Source organism: Rhinolophus ferrumequinum, chromosome 3, assembly GCF_004115265.2.
Source record: "Rhinolophus ferrumequinum isolate MPI-CBG mRhiFer1 chromosome 3, mRhiFer1_v1.p, whole genome shotgun sequence".
In the NCBI taxonomy this organism is placed as follows: Eukaryota; Metazoa; Chordata; class Mammalia; order Chiroptera; family Rhinolophidae; genus Rhinolophus; species Rhinolophus ferrumequinum.
In genome coordinates this window covers 119008-130892 of record NC_046286.1, presented here as the reverse complement: position 1 = coordinate 130892, position 11885 = coordinate 119008, and the positions used below count along the sequence as shown (strand labels likewise).

General features: G+C 42.2%; 1 protein-coding gene across 2 annotated transcripts; it reads right to left on the bottom strand.

Moving 5' to 3' along the window:
* Positions 1 to 372: 372 nt before the first annotated feature.
* Positions 373 to 11000, bottom strand: GPX5 (glutathione peroxidase 5). Of its 2 annotated transcripts, none has more exons than XM_033102798.1 (5): positions 10914 to 11000; positions 6224 to 6377; positions 2188 to 2305; positions 1634 to 1733; positions 373 to 579 (listed from the first exon to the last, which is right to left on the bottom strand). In XM_033102798.1, exons 1-5 carry the CDS (start codon positions 10998 to 11000, stop codon positions 373 to 375), a joined length of 666 nt encoding a protein of 221 aa, XP_032958689.1. The 2 variants fall into 2 exon arrangements, with proteins under 2 accessions (XP_032958689.1, XP_032958690.1); XM_033102799.1 differs by having other exon boundaries at positions 10920 to 11000.
* Between the last annotated feature and the right edge of the window lie 885 nt (positions 11001 to 11885).

The window sequence follows — 11885 nt, the reverse complement described above, 5'->3', positions numbered from 1 at the left end:
GCATCTTTAGGTTGGAGAGAGGAAAGGGGAGTCAGGATGTCTAAGAACATTCTTCTTCAGGATATTGTGACAGACTGAACCTTTCTCATGGATGGATGATTTTCCTTTGCTGGATATGAATTATTAAGTTTGTAACAAAGGCCTGAAGATTTAGGGTTTTCATTCTTTTGTTCTTCACCCACATACTCTTGCAAGGAGAAAGAATAGTAGCCTTCCGAATACAAATCTACTTAGTAGAGAGTGGGAACTTTACCAGTATAGAGGCGATTTAGTCGAGTGGCGACCATTTAGAGAGTGCAGTGAAAAGATGGATTTTTTTTAACAGGTCTTCAGGTGAGAAGCAGGATGGCTCTTGCTCCCAACTTGACATTCCTATTTAGTTTCAAACTGCTTCAGGTACACCAGGATGTCTGACTTGATTGTGCTGACTGGAGCCCAGTGGAGCCAGCGCATGACAGGAACTCCATCAGGTCCCACCAGGAACTTTTCAAAATTCCAGCGAATGTCATGGACCTTTATGGGCTCCCAAGAGATACGTTTGAAAGAGCCCAAAAGCTCAGAGGGGTGAGGACAGGAGTGCTGAAGCAAAGAGATGGAAAAGAGAAATGACAACATCATCATCTGCTCCTGGATGATCCAGGCTATTTTCACCCAGAGGTAATCCATTCCCCCCTCTTATATCTAGATATTTTAATTTCATGTGATTCTTAATAAATTCTATGAATTACCACTATGCCAAGTACCAAGAATGTTGTAGATGTGATAGCAAGTGTGTTCCTTCTTTGTGTTTTTCCTCACGACCTCATCACAAAATCATTGTGCTGGGTAAGACATATCACCTCTCTGGCTTTTGGGATCCTTTTCTGCTAATAGCTTGGATTAGAATGTGGTTTCCCAGGTCTTGGGGCTCCATGGGCCAGTAAGCATTTCAAAAATGTCTTTTGGGACCAACATAGAGTCACCAGCATTTTCTTTTGTCAAACAAGACATTAAAAAATAATCATCACTTCATCATTTGACTGAATAAAAGAAGATTATTTTAAGAATAAATTGCATATAGGCCATAACCTTAGAATAAAGGGCAGCTCTATAAGTCATTTGAGTTTATAAAACTTTCCTTATACTGTTCTATTTTTTTCCATTTATTGAGGATTTATAAAAATCTCCTCCTAGCCAACCTTGGCCCACAGTCCAGCATTTAGGAACAATTAACTCTAGTGATCTTTGGGGTCCCTTTCAGCTCTCGCATTCTCTATATTTAAAAGTTGTTTCATAAGAGGCTCTTACTAAATTGTGTTATACCTATTGATTTCTATGCCTCCCTCTCTAGAATGAGGTCATCAAGCGGTAGGGACTGTATCTTATTCATCTTTATATCCTTAGTATTTAGCAAACTGACTTACAGATAACAAGCACTCAATAAATGTCCCTTGAATGAATGAATGTCAAAGAGCACACAAAGCCAGAGCCCCTCGCTGCTAACAGATTAATGCCAGTCTCTATGCTGATGCAGAGATTTCCTTCAAAGAGTGCAATCCCACCTCCAGGCATGAGCCCTCGGGTCCATTTCTACCACACCAACACTATGCTAGAAGTATCAGGGAAGAAGAGGTTATGTCAGTAATTCACTCACCTTCAAAAAGGTGAAGACTTTCTGTTCTTTTTCACCATTCACATCTCCTTTCTCAAAAAGCTGGAAATTTGGTACATATCCTCCCCCTGGACGGACATACCTGTAATGAGCCATAATGTTCCCAAGAAGCTCCAGAATGTAAGAAAATTATGATGGGATACTAAAATTTGAGGTCATGGGAAAGGGAAGAAAGAGGTGGAGATACAGTAGTTAGGGCTGGGAAGGAAAAATAAGGCTTTTTTTTTTTTTTACTTTGGCTTCCCTGACTAAATTTTTCTTTATTCTACTACTAAAACTGCCTTGTCCCCCACACTGCTTCTGTACCAGCTGTTTTAGTGCTCCTTCTCCTCCATAGTCCACCTAGGGATGGGGAGAGTGTCTCTGGGTACAACCAGACTCACATCAGGGAAGGCCAAAGTTAAAAACAGTTCGCAGATGCCACTGAGCCTGTGAATCCAGCACCCGTGCAGTAAGTCCCTTAAATGGAAGGGCCTCTCTGGTGACTCAAGAAAGATAGACAGAGGCCTCCTATAGGGTTTTAAGCAGGCACTTACTTCAGCCCTGGAAGGATCTCTGAGTTTTCTCCTGGTTCTTGCTTTCCAAATTGGTTGCAGGGAAAGCCCAGTACGACTAAGCCAAAGGGCTTCAGCTCCTCCTGAAGTGTGTTCAGTTCTGTGGTAGAGAAGGGACAATATGGCAGCCTGGCTAGAGACTTTGCCTTTAGTAGAGAAAGATCCCATTTGGCAAAGGGGGAAACAGAGGCCCAGGGAAGAAAAAAACAATCTCTAGATTTGCAAGACTTAGTGGCAAAGCTAAAGTTAGATTCAAATTTCCAGACACACAGTCCAAGTCCTTTATCAAAGTACAGTATTTTCCATGTGTGCAACACATCAGAATCAGCTGCAGGACATTCCTTAAAGATAGGGATGCCCATTCCAGAGAATTCTCTGATTCCATTCCACTTCTGAGATGGTTCCCAGTCATCTTTATTATCCAAAAGCTCATCAGGTCACCGTTGGTGGCATTGTGAAACGGTGTAAGAAAGTTTAAAAATGGTCAAATACAGGGTGGCAGAAGGAGAACTGACTCTGGGTGGTGAACACAAACACAATATATAGATGATGTATTATCGAATTGTACACTTGAAACCTATATACTTTTATTAACCTATGCCATCTAAATAAATTTAATTTTAAAAAGTTTAAAATAGAACTACCACAGGTGCGGCCAGATGACTCTGTTGGTTAGAGCAAGGTTGCTGATTCAATTTCTGCATGGGATGGTGGGCTGCATCCTCTGCAACTAAAGATTGAAAATGGCAACTGGACTTGGAGCTGGGCTGCGCCCTCCACAACTGGATTGAAGGACGACTTGGAGCTGATGGGCCTTGGAGAAACACACTGTTCCCCAATATTCCCCCAATAAAATTTATAAAAAATAAAAAAACAAGATAGAACTACTACCACAGATTCAACAATCCCATTTTTGGATATATATGCAAATAATTGAAAGCAGGGTCTCAAAGAGATATTTGTATACCCATGTTCATAGCAGCACTATTTGTAACAGTTAAAAGGTGAAAGACACCTAAATGTTCATTGATGGATAAATGGATAAACAAAATGTGGTGTGCACATACAATGGAATATTATTCAGCCTTAGAAATTAAGGAAATTCTGTCGCATGCGACAACATGGAAGATATTTTGCTAAGTAAAATAAACTAGTCATAAAAAGACAAATGTTGTATGATTTTACTTACATGAGGCATATAAACTAGTCAAATTTATAGACACAGAATTAGAATGGTGGTTTCTAAGACCTGAGCGGAAGAGGGGAGGGTCAAGGAGAGTTGTTTAATAGGTACAGAGTTTCAGTTTTGCAAGATGAAATGTTCTGGAGATTTGTTTTACAACGTGAATGTTCTTAACACTACTGAACCGTGTACTTAAAAATGGTTAACATGGCAAATTGTATTATGTCTTTCTTTATTGTGATTAAAGAAACAAAAAGCTCACCAGGTAATTTTTAAACAAAGCCAGGTTTAAATATCGCTGTTCATCAGTTTGCCTTCTCTGGTTGGTTGATTAATAGATAGAATCTTTTTGAAAGGAAAATACATGGACAATGAGAATGGGCTTCTCTCCTCTGTACAGGCTGGCCCACTCTGGGTGGAGTGTGGGTAAACCTGACAGGGGCAAAGACAACCAGAGAAACTCCCAGTCGAGCTTCCCAGTGTTCTCCAACAATGTTCAGGTGTTTAAACATGCATTCTACTGAAAAACCCTCACTGACGTACCAAAACATATGCTTCCAACTGCTTTCCTCCGACTGCCAGGAATCTTGCCAGCTTGTCGGTTCAGACTTTCATAATCATCTTCTTTGTTAACCCTTTCTGGAGTAGGTGCATTCAGTCCCTGACAAACACCAACCATACCCACTCAGATTCAGCTCAACCAGCTGGTATCTCCTTTTAGTGGTTTTGTTTTGTTTTGTTTTTCATAGACTGCTTTCTGTTTTCACGTGGTTCCTCAGTACCTCTCCCCACATCCTTCCCTCTCGTCTCCAGTCACTATAGATAATCACTTCTTCTAGGAAAGAGACGATAAATCAGGAAGCCTGTCTTCCAATCGTTCAGCATATATTCCTCAGTTTCCTCATCTGTTACATACAGAGTGGGAATGGAATAAATTGATTTTTAAAGTTCCTTTAAACTGGTAAAATGAATTATGGTCCAACAGAATATTATTCAGTCTTAAAAAAACAATGAGGATCATAAGGTAGTTGTACTTTTAATTTTTTGAGGAACCTCCATACTGTTTTCCATAGTGGCGGCACCAGTTACAGTCCCGTCAAAAGTGCACAGGGTGCCCTTTTCTCCTCCTCGCCAACACTTGTTGTTTGTTAATTTATTGATGATGGGCATTCTGACAGATGTGAGGTAGTATCTCATTGTGGTTTTTATTTGCATTCCTCTGATTATTAGTGATGTTGAGCATCTTTTCATATCTCTATTGGCCATCTTAATGTCCTCTTTGGAGAAATGTCTCTTCATGTCCTCTGCCCATTTTTTAATTGGATTGTTTTTTTCGGTCATAAAAGACTCAAATCTTACCATTTGCAACAACATGGATGGACCTAGAAGGTATTATGCTAAGTGAAATAAATCAAACAGAGAAAGACAAATACCATATGATCTCACTTATATGTGAAATCTAAAAACAGAATAAATGAGCAAACAAAACAGAAACAGACACATAGATACAGAGAACTGATGTTGCTAGATGGGAGGGGGTTGGGTGAAAAAGGTGAAGGGATTAAGAAGTACATATTGGTATTTGCAAAATAGTCTTGGGGATGTAAAGTACAGCATAGAGAATATAGTCAGTAATGTTGTAACAACTATGTATAGTGCCAGGTGGGTACTAGACTAATGGGGGGTGGAAATCACTGCATAAATTACACAGATGTCTAACCACTATGATGTACACCTGAAACTAATATAAAAAATACTTAATGTCAACTGTAACTGAAATAAATAAATAAATTTTTTAAATGAGAAAAAGGCATGAACTCCAAAACACTTTATTAATTTTAAAAAGCAAAATGGTGTTAATAGTATGTTATCAACTGGGGGAAAAGCAGAAAAAGAATCTATCTGTATATTCTGTAAACATGATAATATTATTCATCTGGAGGGAGAGGAAGGAGGTAGAAAAATTTTTCACTCTAAACTTTTTTATTCCTTTTCAATTGTGAATCTTTTGAATATATTGCTCATTTAAAATATAATTAAAAATAAAAAAATGAAGTTCAAATATAAGAAATGCATCTATTTCCGGTATAGTCCATGAAATTCATTATTTATTGGCTTTTAAACCATGTGGCCTAAAGTATGAGAAAGATACAGTTCTTTCTTGCATAATGCACACAGAGAGAAAACTGCATGTAAAGGAGATGTTCAGGTTGGAGAGGGAATATTTGCCTCTATAATTGTCTCCTCTACCAGCCTTCACTCCAGTCAAATGCAACTTCAGATATAAAATACCTTTCTTCCTTTTCCTTGGTTTGTAAGCTACTTTTAATCCCTGAAAATGTTTCAAAAAACATCAGTCTTCTCTCTTGCATTTACCAAGGAGATTTGAATCTTTGGAGAGGCTTCCAGTCCAGAATCATGTATATTGATTCTCCTGGAAATCTCAGGAGCAAAGCAGAGGCGAGAAATAGGGAAGGAATCAACAAATTTCTCTGTGAAAGTCCGGTAGTAAATATTTCAGACTTTACAAGCCAGATGGTCTCCGTCACCACTACTCAAACAACCACTCAAGTCTGCCTTACAGTGTGAGACCAACCGCAGACAACATGTAAATGAATGGGCATAGCTGTCTTCCAATAAATCTTTGTTTACAAAAGCAGGCTGGCAAGGTTTGGCCTGTGGGCCATAGTTTGCTGACTCCTGACATTGGGGAATGAAGTCATTTGACCATGAGTATTTATTTTGACATAAAATTAAAACATAATTCTTATTATGATTTAGAATATAATGAGCTGGAAAATTTAGTCCCATGGGCATTTGGCTGTAAATTCTTACCAGGATATTGAACTGTTAGACCACAATAGGTGGCCACATTGACAAAAAGGACGTGCTTGCCCATATACTGCTTGAACAGAATGCGTTCCTTTCCATTAAGAGTGAAGGCGTCATATTCATAGATGGTCCCTTTCACATCTTTGTAGCAATCCATCTGAAAGATTTTTTTTAAATGATAATATTAGTAACAACTCCTGACACCTGTGCAATCTTTCAAAGCACTCAAAGTATACTACATGTATTAACTGAAACCAAGAAAACAAACAAGAGTTGTATAAGGTGTCAATGACAAGACTGAAAGATCTTGTGACTTGAAAGCCAATGTGTGTTTTTTTTTGAGCAACAAACAGTCAAGTCTCTCTTCCTGTTATCATGGAAAAGGCTGGATACCAGGAGATGCTGTGATGAATGGAAAAGAGCAGAAATACATGAGCTGGGATGGGAGGAACTGGATGTATGTGGGGCCAAATAGAAAAGCACACTGACTTCCATGCTTCTATGGAAATAAGGTTATGCTTGGGCTCTGGATTGAAGATATCCTGCCTAGATTCTCTCAATGGAGAGAAGGTTTTTAAATTGCTTAAGTATTTCACAATGGTCTAGTTAGTTACTTCTTTAACTTTCCGTAGGTCTTTTGACTTCTTGCTACATTCACTGGCATGGTGGAGTGCAAAGAGCTCTGGCTCTTTGATTTCTGGAATCAGAAGCCAGCTCCATTGTTAAATTCCTTTGTGAACCTGGGCAGTTCTCATCCTTGGCCCTCAGCTTCCCCACTGGCCAAATGAAGGCATTCATCTAGATTCCTATCAGATTTTCAAGGGACCTTTCAGGTTTAACATTCTAGAATCTAATATGATCTCTACCTTGAATAGTTTTCTCTCTCATGTCTCATTCTGACTCATATTGTGACCTTACAATCCAGTGCTATGAAACTCCAACTTTTCGTATCTCCCTAGAAAGTCCAGCTGCAAGTACGTCGCTAACATCAGTCTGGCAGCATCCATCCTATCATATCCTCAGCTCCTTACTTCATTGTGCTCTAGGTATCCAACTCTTGCCTTCATCATCAGCTCCATCTATCCTATTTCTTCTCAAATCTCCTGCACATACCAGAGTTCTACATAACAGAAATAAGTGCCGCATAATAGAAATAAGTTCTACATGAAATTCTCATTACCTGTTCTTAGGCTAAACTCCGACAAGGCAGATCTCATTTTATTCCTCCTCTGTCTCTATCCATGCAAGGCCTATGCAGTACCCAAAATGTACTGACTCCGGCATATTCTGATCCCTTTCCCTATACTGGGGAAGTTGCTACAAATTGCTCATGGGATAGAGGGAGTATAAAATAGGTAGTATGAAAAGGAAGTTACTAAGCCACATTGTGAAAAAAAGGCAAAAGAGGAGCTAACTAAAGAAAGGAGAGAAAGACATAATCTGATAAGGGAGGTGTCGTGCGGGAGACCCTGCTCGCTGCACCATTTGTCATGCAGGGCGGCCTGCGGGGTCTCAGCTCCTGTTCCCCATGCAAGAACGCAGGATGTGGTGAGGCCAAAAAGGAACACCCACAGAGTCATCGGTAGGGGAGTCATACCACTATAGTCTTGCTGGTGGCATCCACATCTCTGCAATCCACTCTTGCTAGCTCAGCCACCATCTTCTTGCTAGCCCCCATTTTCTGTTAGCGTAGCCACAGCAGTTATATTAGTGGCCAATGGCTCACTGGTCACAGCTGACGGCCAACTAGCCACAGCTGATGGCCATGCAATCACAGTTGATGGCCATTTACTACCTGAGCCAGTACCTTTCCACGTGAGGCCGAGAGCCTGGAAACTGCACTCCTGGCTCTGTCCCCACATTCCATCCCTACATGGTCTCACCTCACAATCTACGCTACAAGCGTCTTCTGCGAGGGGCCCCATGCGAGGAGCCTGGAGGTGAATGCAATATCCTGGATACAGCCAGGCTCTCTGGGCACAGCCAGGGTTTTTCAGGGCACCTCCAGTCCTTCTGGGCACAGCCAGACTTCCTGGGCTCAGTCAGGGCCTTTCAGGGCACCGCCACTCTCTCTGAGCACAGCCAGACTTCCTGGACACAGCCAGGGCCTCTCAGGGCACTGCCACTCTCTCTGGGCTCAGTCAGACTTCCTGGACTCAGCCAGGGCTCTCAGGGCACTGCCAGTCTCTCTGGGCTCAGCCAGACTTCATGGACACAGCCAGGGCTCTCGGCACTGCCACTCTCTCTGGGCCTCTCAGGGTACCATGCTGGAACAACAGCGGCTCACAGTCAAGGTGCTTACATATTCTCGATGGCGGCCGGTCAAGACACAAAAGCAAACATCCGCCAGTTCCACTACACGGTGGTATGTTCCCAAACAGTCAAGTGGTCCATTAAATTAGGGATAGAAGGCAATTCCCCATAGTCCACAGTCATTCGCCAGGGCTGTCCTGGGGGTGAGGGATGACCTTGACCTCACCCTCATCTCCCACAGAGGACTCAGCAAGCGTTTCTTCCTGGGACTACAAGTCCTGCATCCAGGCTGCCTCAGCAAGTACTTCCCAGGCTGCAGGGCCGCAACGACCTTCGCTTTCTCCGGCCTCTGCTGGTTGGAGAACCGTCCACCTCTTCCCACCCCTCCACAGGGGTCCAGGTCTCCGGCAGCTGCTCCTCCTGGTCTTCCTGAGACTGAGTGTTCATATGCACAAACTGCTCCACCGCCCTTCGGAGAGCTTTGGCCGGCACCGTACCCTGCTCGCTGTGCCATTTGTCATGCAGGGCGGCCTGCGGGGTCTCAGCTCCTGTTCTCCACACAAGAACGCAGGATGTAGTGAGGCCAAAAAGGAATACCCACGGCGCCATTGGTAGGGGAGTCACACCACTATAGTCTCTCTGGCGGCATCCGCATCTCTGCAATCCACTCTTGCAGGCTCAGCCACCATCTTCTTGCTAGCCCCCATTTTCTGCTAGCATATCCACAGCAGTTATATTAGTGGCCAGTGGCTCACTGGTTACAGCTGACGGCCAACTAGCCACAGCTGATGGCCATGCAATCACAGTTGATGGCCATTTACTACCTGAGCCAGCACCTTTCCACGTGAGGCCGAGAGCCTGGAAACTGCACTCCTGGTTCTGTCACCACAGGAGGTCCAGACTTAAATTAGGATTAAACTAGACTCCCTGGAAATGCAATGGACTAGAAAGTGTTTTAGCCGACACCACTTTCCCCATCTAAAGAAGGAATGATGCAACACACACACACACACACACACACACACACACACACACACACACCACACACACAAAACAAACAAACAAAATAACTTTCCCAACCGTTGATTCTATCCCCAGCACACTAGGCTGTAATGACTCAGTTCCTACTCTTGGGGAAAAAGACGTTTTATGTATGCAGACCTTTGCACCTTTCCATAAATGTATACATACATACACGCACCAGAAAAACTGAGACATGTATGAAGAATATACGATATGAAAACATCCATTTCTAGTTCCATGATGCCTGGTTCCAAGCTAAACATTTTTAAGATTTGTCTTTTTTTTCTTTGCAACTGCAGTGAAAATTACTGAAAATCATGTTGTGTATGAGGATGTGGGGACTTAGAAAGACTCTAGATTTGAAAACTTTTTTTAGTTTAGATATTCATTACTGTTCCAAATTTATGTAAGTCTTTATGATATTTCTTAAATACCTCCAGACTCAGCTTTTATTAAGCAAATTCTACAGCCCAGTGTCTCCATACCCAATTAGGCAGCACTGGGTAACATAAAAATGTATCAATTCTCAAAAATAGGAAGTCACCTAGGAGGTTCTCCAGTCAATTTCAAAGAAAGAGAAAGATCTTCTAGGGATGCTATTTATAGGACACATATGAATAACAATTATTGCTCACCCATCCATGAGGTAGATACTATTACCCCCAAATTTATAATGAGGAAGCAGAGGGTACCAGAGGTGAAGTGACATGTCCAAGGCGAAGAGTGGTAATCCACTAGGTGAATGAGAATTCAGTTGCCCCTAACTTCATAATTCCTTCTTTCTTGAAGTCATCTAATTCATTGCTGTCCTTCCCTGAACCACCCCCACCAGCGCCATCCACACATGTTTTATCAATTAGGCAACTGAGCCATGAATTGGGAATAGAATTGAGGTCAGAATCCAAGACTCCTGATTCCAAATTCCGTTGTTTTAGGCCTCCTATTATTCTTCCCCTGTGTTTTATGTTTCTCTGATAACTCTCTGACTTTATCCATTCCTAAAAACTTCCACATTAGTGTTTTCCTCCTTTTTATGGGTTTCCTCATTAGTGTGTGCGAGATGACTCAGTTCGGCCTCTCCTCCAAACCATGGTCCCCACACTCTAATGTCCACTGCTCTCCCATGCCTCAGACCAGCTTTGATGCAAAGGGGTATCCTTCTGCTGAGGCTAGAGGGGTATTCAGGTGACCTCTACCTGGAGGAAGTAGGGGAAAGGACTACAGTAAGGAGACTCTTTTTACCTGCCCATTTATAGGACAGAAGAAGATTCAAGAAGAGAAGCTTAGGGGAAACCACAAAGAGGAAGAAAGCAGAGGTTAGAGTCTTATGAGGACTGGAGAGTGGGATCCCGGAGAGCAGAACAGAAGAAAAACTTCACATTTGAACCCTGCCCCGCTTTCTCTAGAAGTCACTCACCTTCACCTTCTCCAGCTTGGCATCTGTCTGCACAAAGCCAGCTAGGAGAAGGGGGAAAAGATAGGAGGCCGTTAAGTGTGCAGTCATCACTGGTGTTTGTAGGTCACCAGGCTGAGAGTCTGAGGCTTTTATGCGCCTCAGCAGCCTTCTGACACCCTTGCAGGGACTAGCCTAAACTTGCACAGGCCAATACCTGGGTGGCAAGGATTTCTGGGGTGTGAGTGGGACACAGGATGCAGAATTCAGACCACATCCTCACCTACACACACCCCCATGAGCACTCAGTGTTCACCAGCGTGATGGGGATCTGGAACTCATACAAATTCTGGCAGAATCATGAAAAGGTGATGGCAAGCACTTCATGGTCCTTGCAGACTATCGCCTGTTTTTACTGAATGGATAGGAGTGTGTAGGTGCAGATAGAGCCTTCCAGACATTGCAGTGAAGTCACTGCAAAAGGGATGATATTGACATTCCAAATACTATTCCTAATATTATTTAAGATTACAAAAATCAAAGGATGGACCACCTAGAATCTCTCTAAGACAGATGAAACGAAACTGGCTTTGAGTGAGAAAAAATATTTACAATATATGTGAAGGAAGCACAGTAATGTGTTCATTTTGCAAATGCTTTCAAGTGCTTATAAATATCAGTAAAAAAAACCAACCAGCCCAACAGAAAAATGGGTACCAGACAGTAAACCAAATAGCATCTGCAGTAGGATACAATGTTGTCTCTCACCAATAATCAAAGAGGTATAAATGAGAAAAAATGCATTTTGCATTTATCAGATTGGCCAAAGTTAAAAAGAATGGTGGCACCCACGCTGTGTGTCAGTCTGGAGGCGGGACGACTCAGAGATGATAACTTTCTGGAGGATAATCTGCCATTCTGAATGCTGTACTTTTAAAAAGTGTTCCTAACCTCTTGACCGAATAAAAAAAATGCTTTGCCTCTCAACCAGCAACC

Coding starts and splice junctions, on each gene's coding strand:
- GPX5 (XM_033102798.1), bottom strand. CDS start 11,000: ATGACTGCACACTTAACGGCCTCCTATCTTTTCCCCCTTCTCCTAGCT. Junction 6,378..10,913: donor CCAAGCTGGAGAAGGTGAAG/GTGAGTGACTTC, acceptor AAAATCTTTCAG/ATGGATTGCTACAAAGATGT. Junction 2,306..6,223: donor TCTAACAGTTCAATATCCTG/GTAAGAATTTAC, acceptor TCTCTACCACAG/AACTGAACACACTTCAGGAG.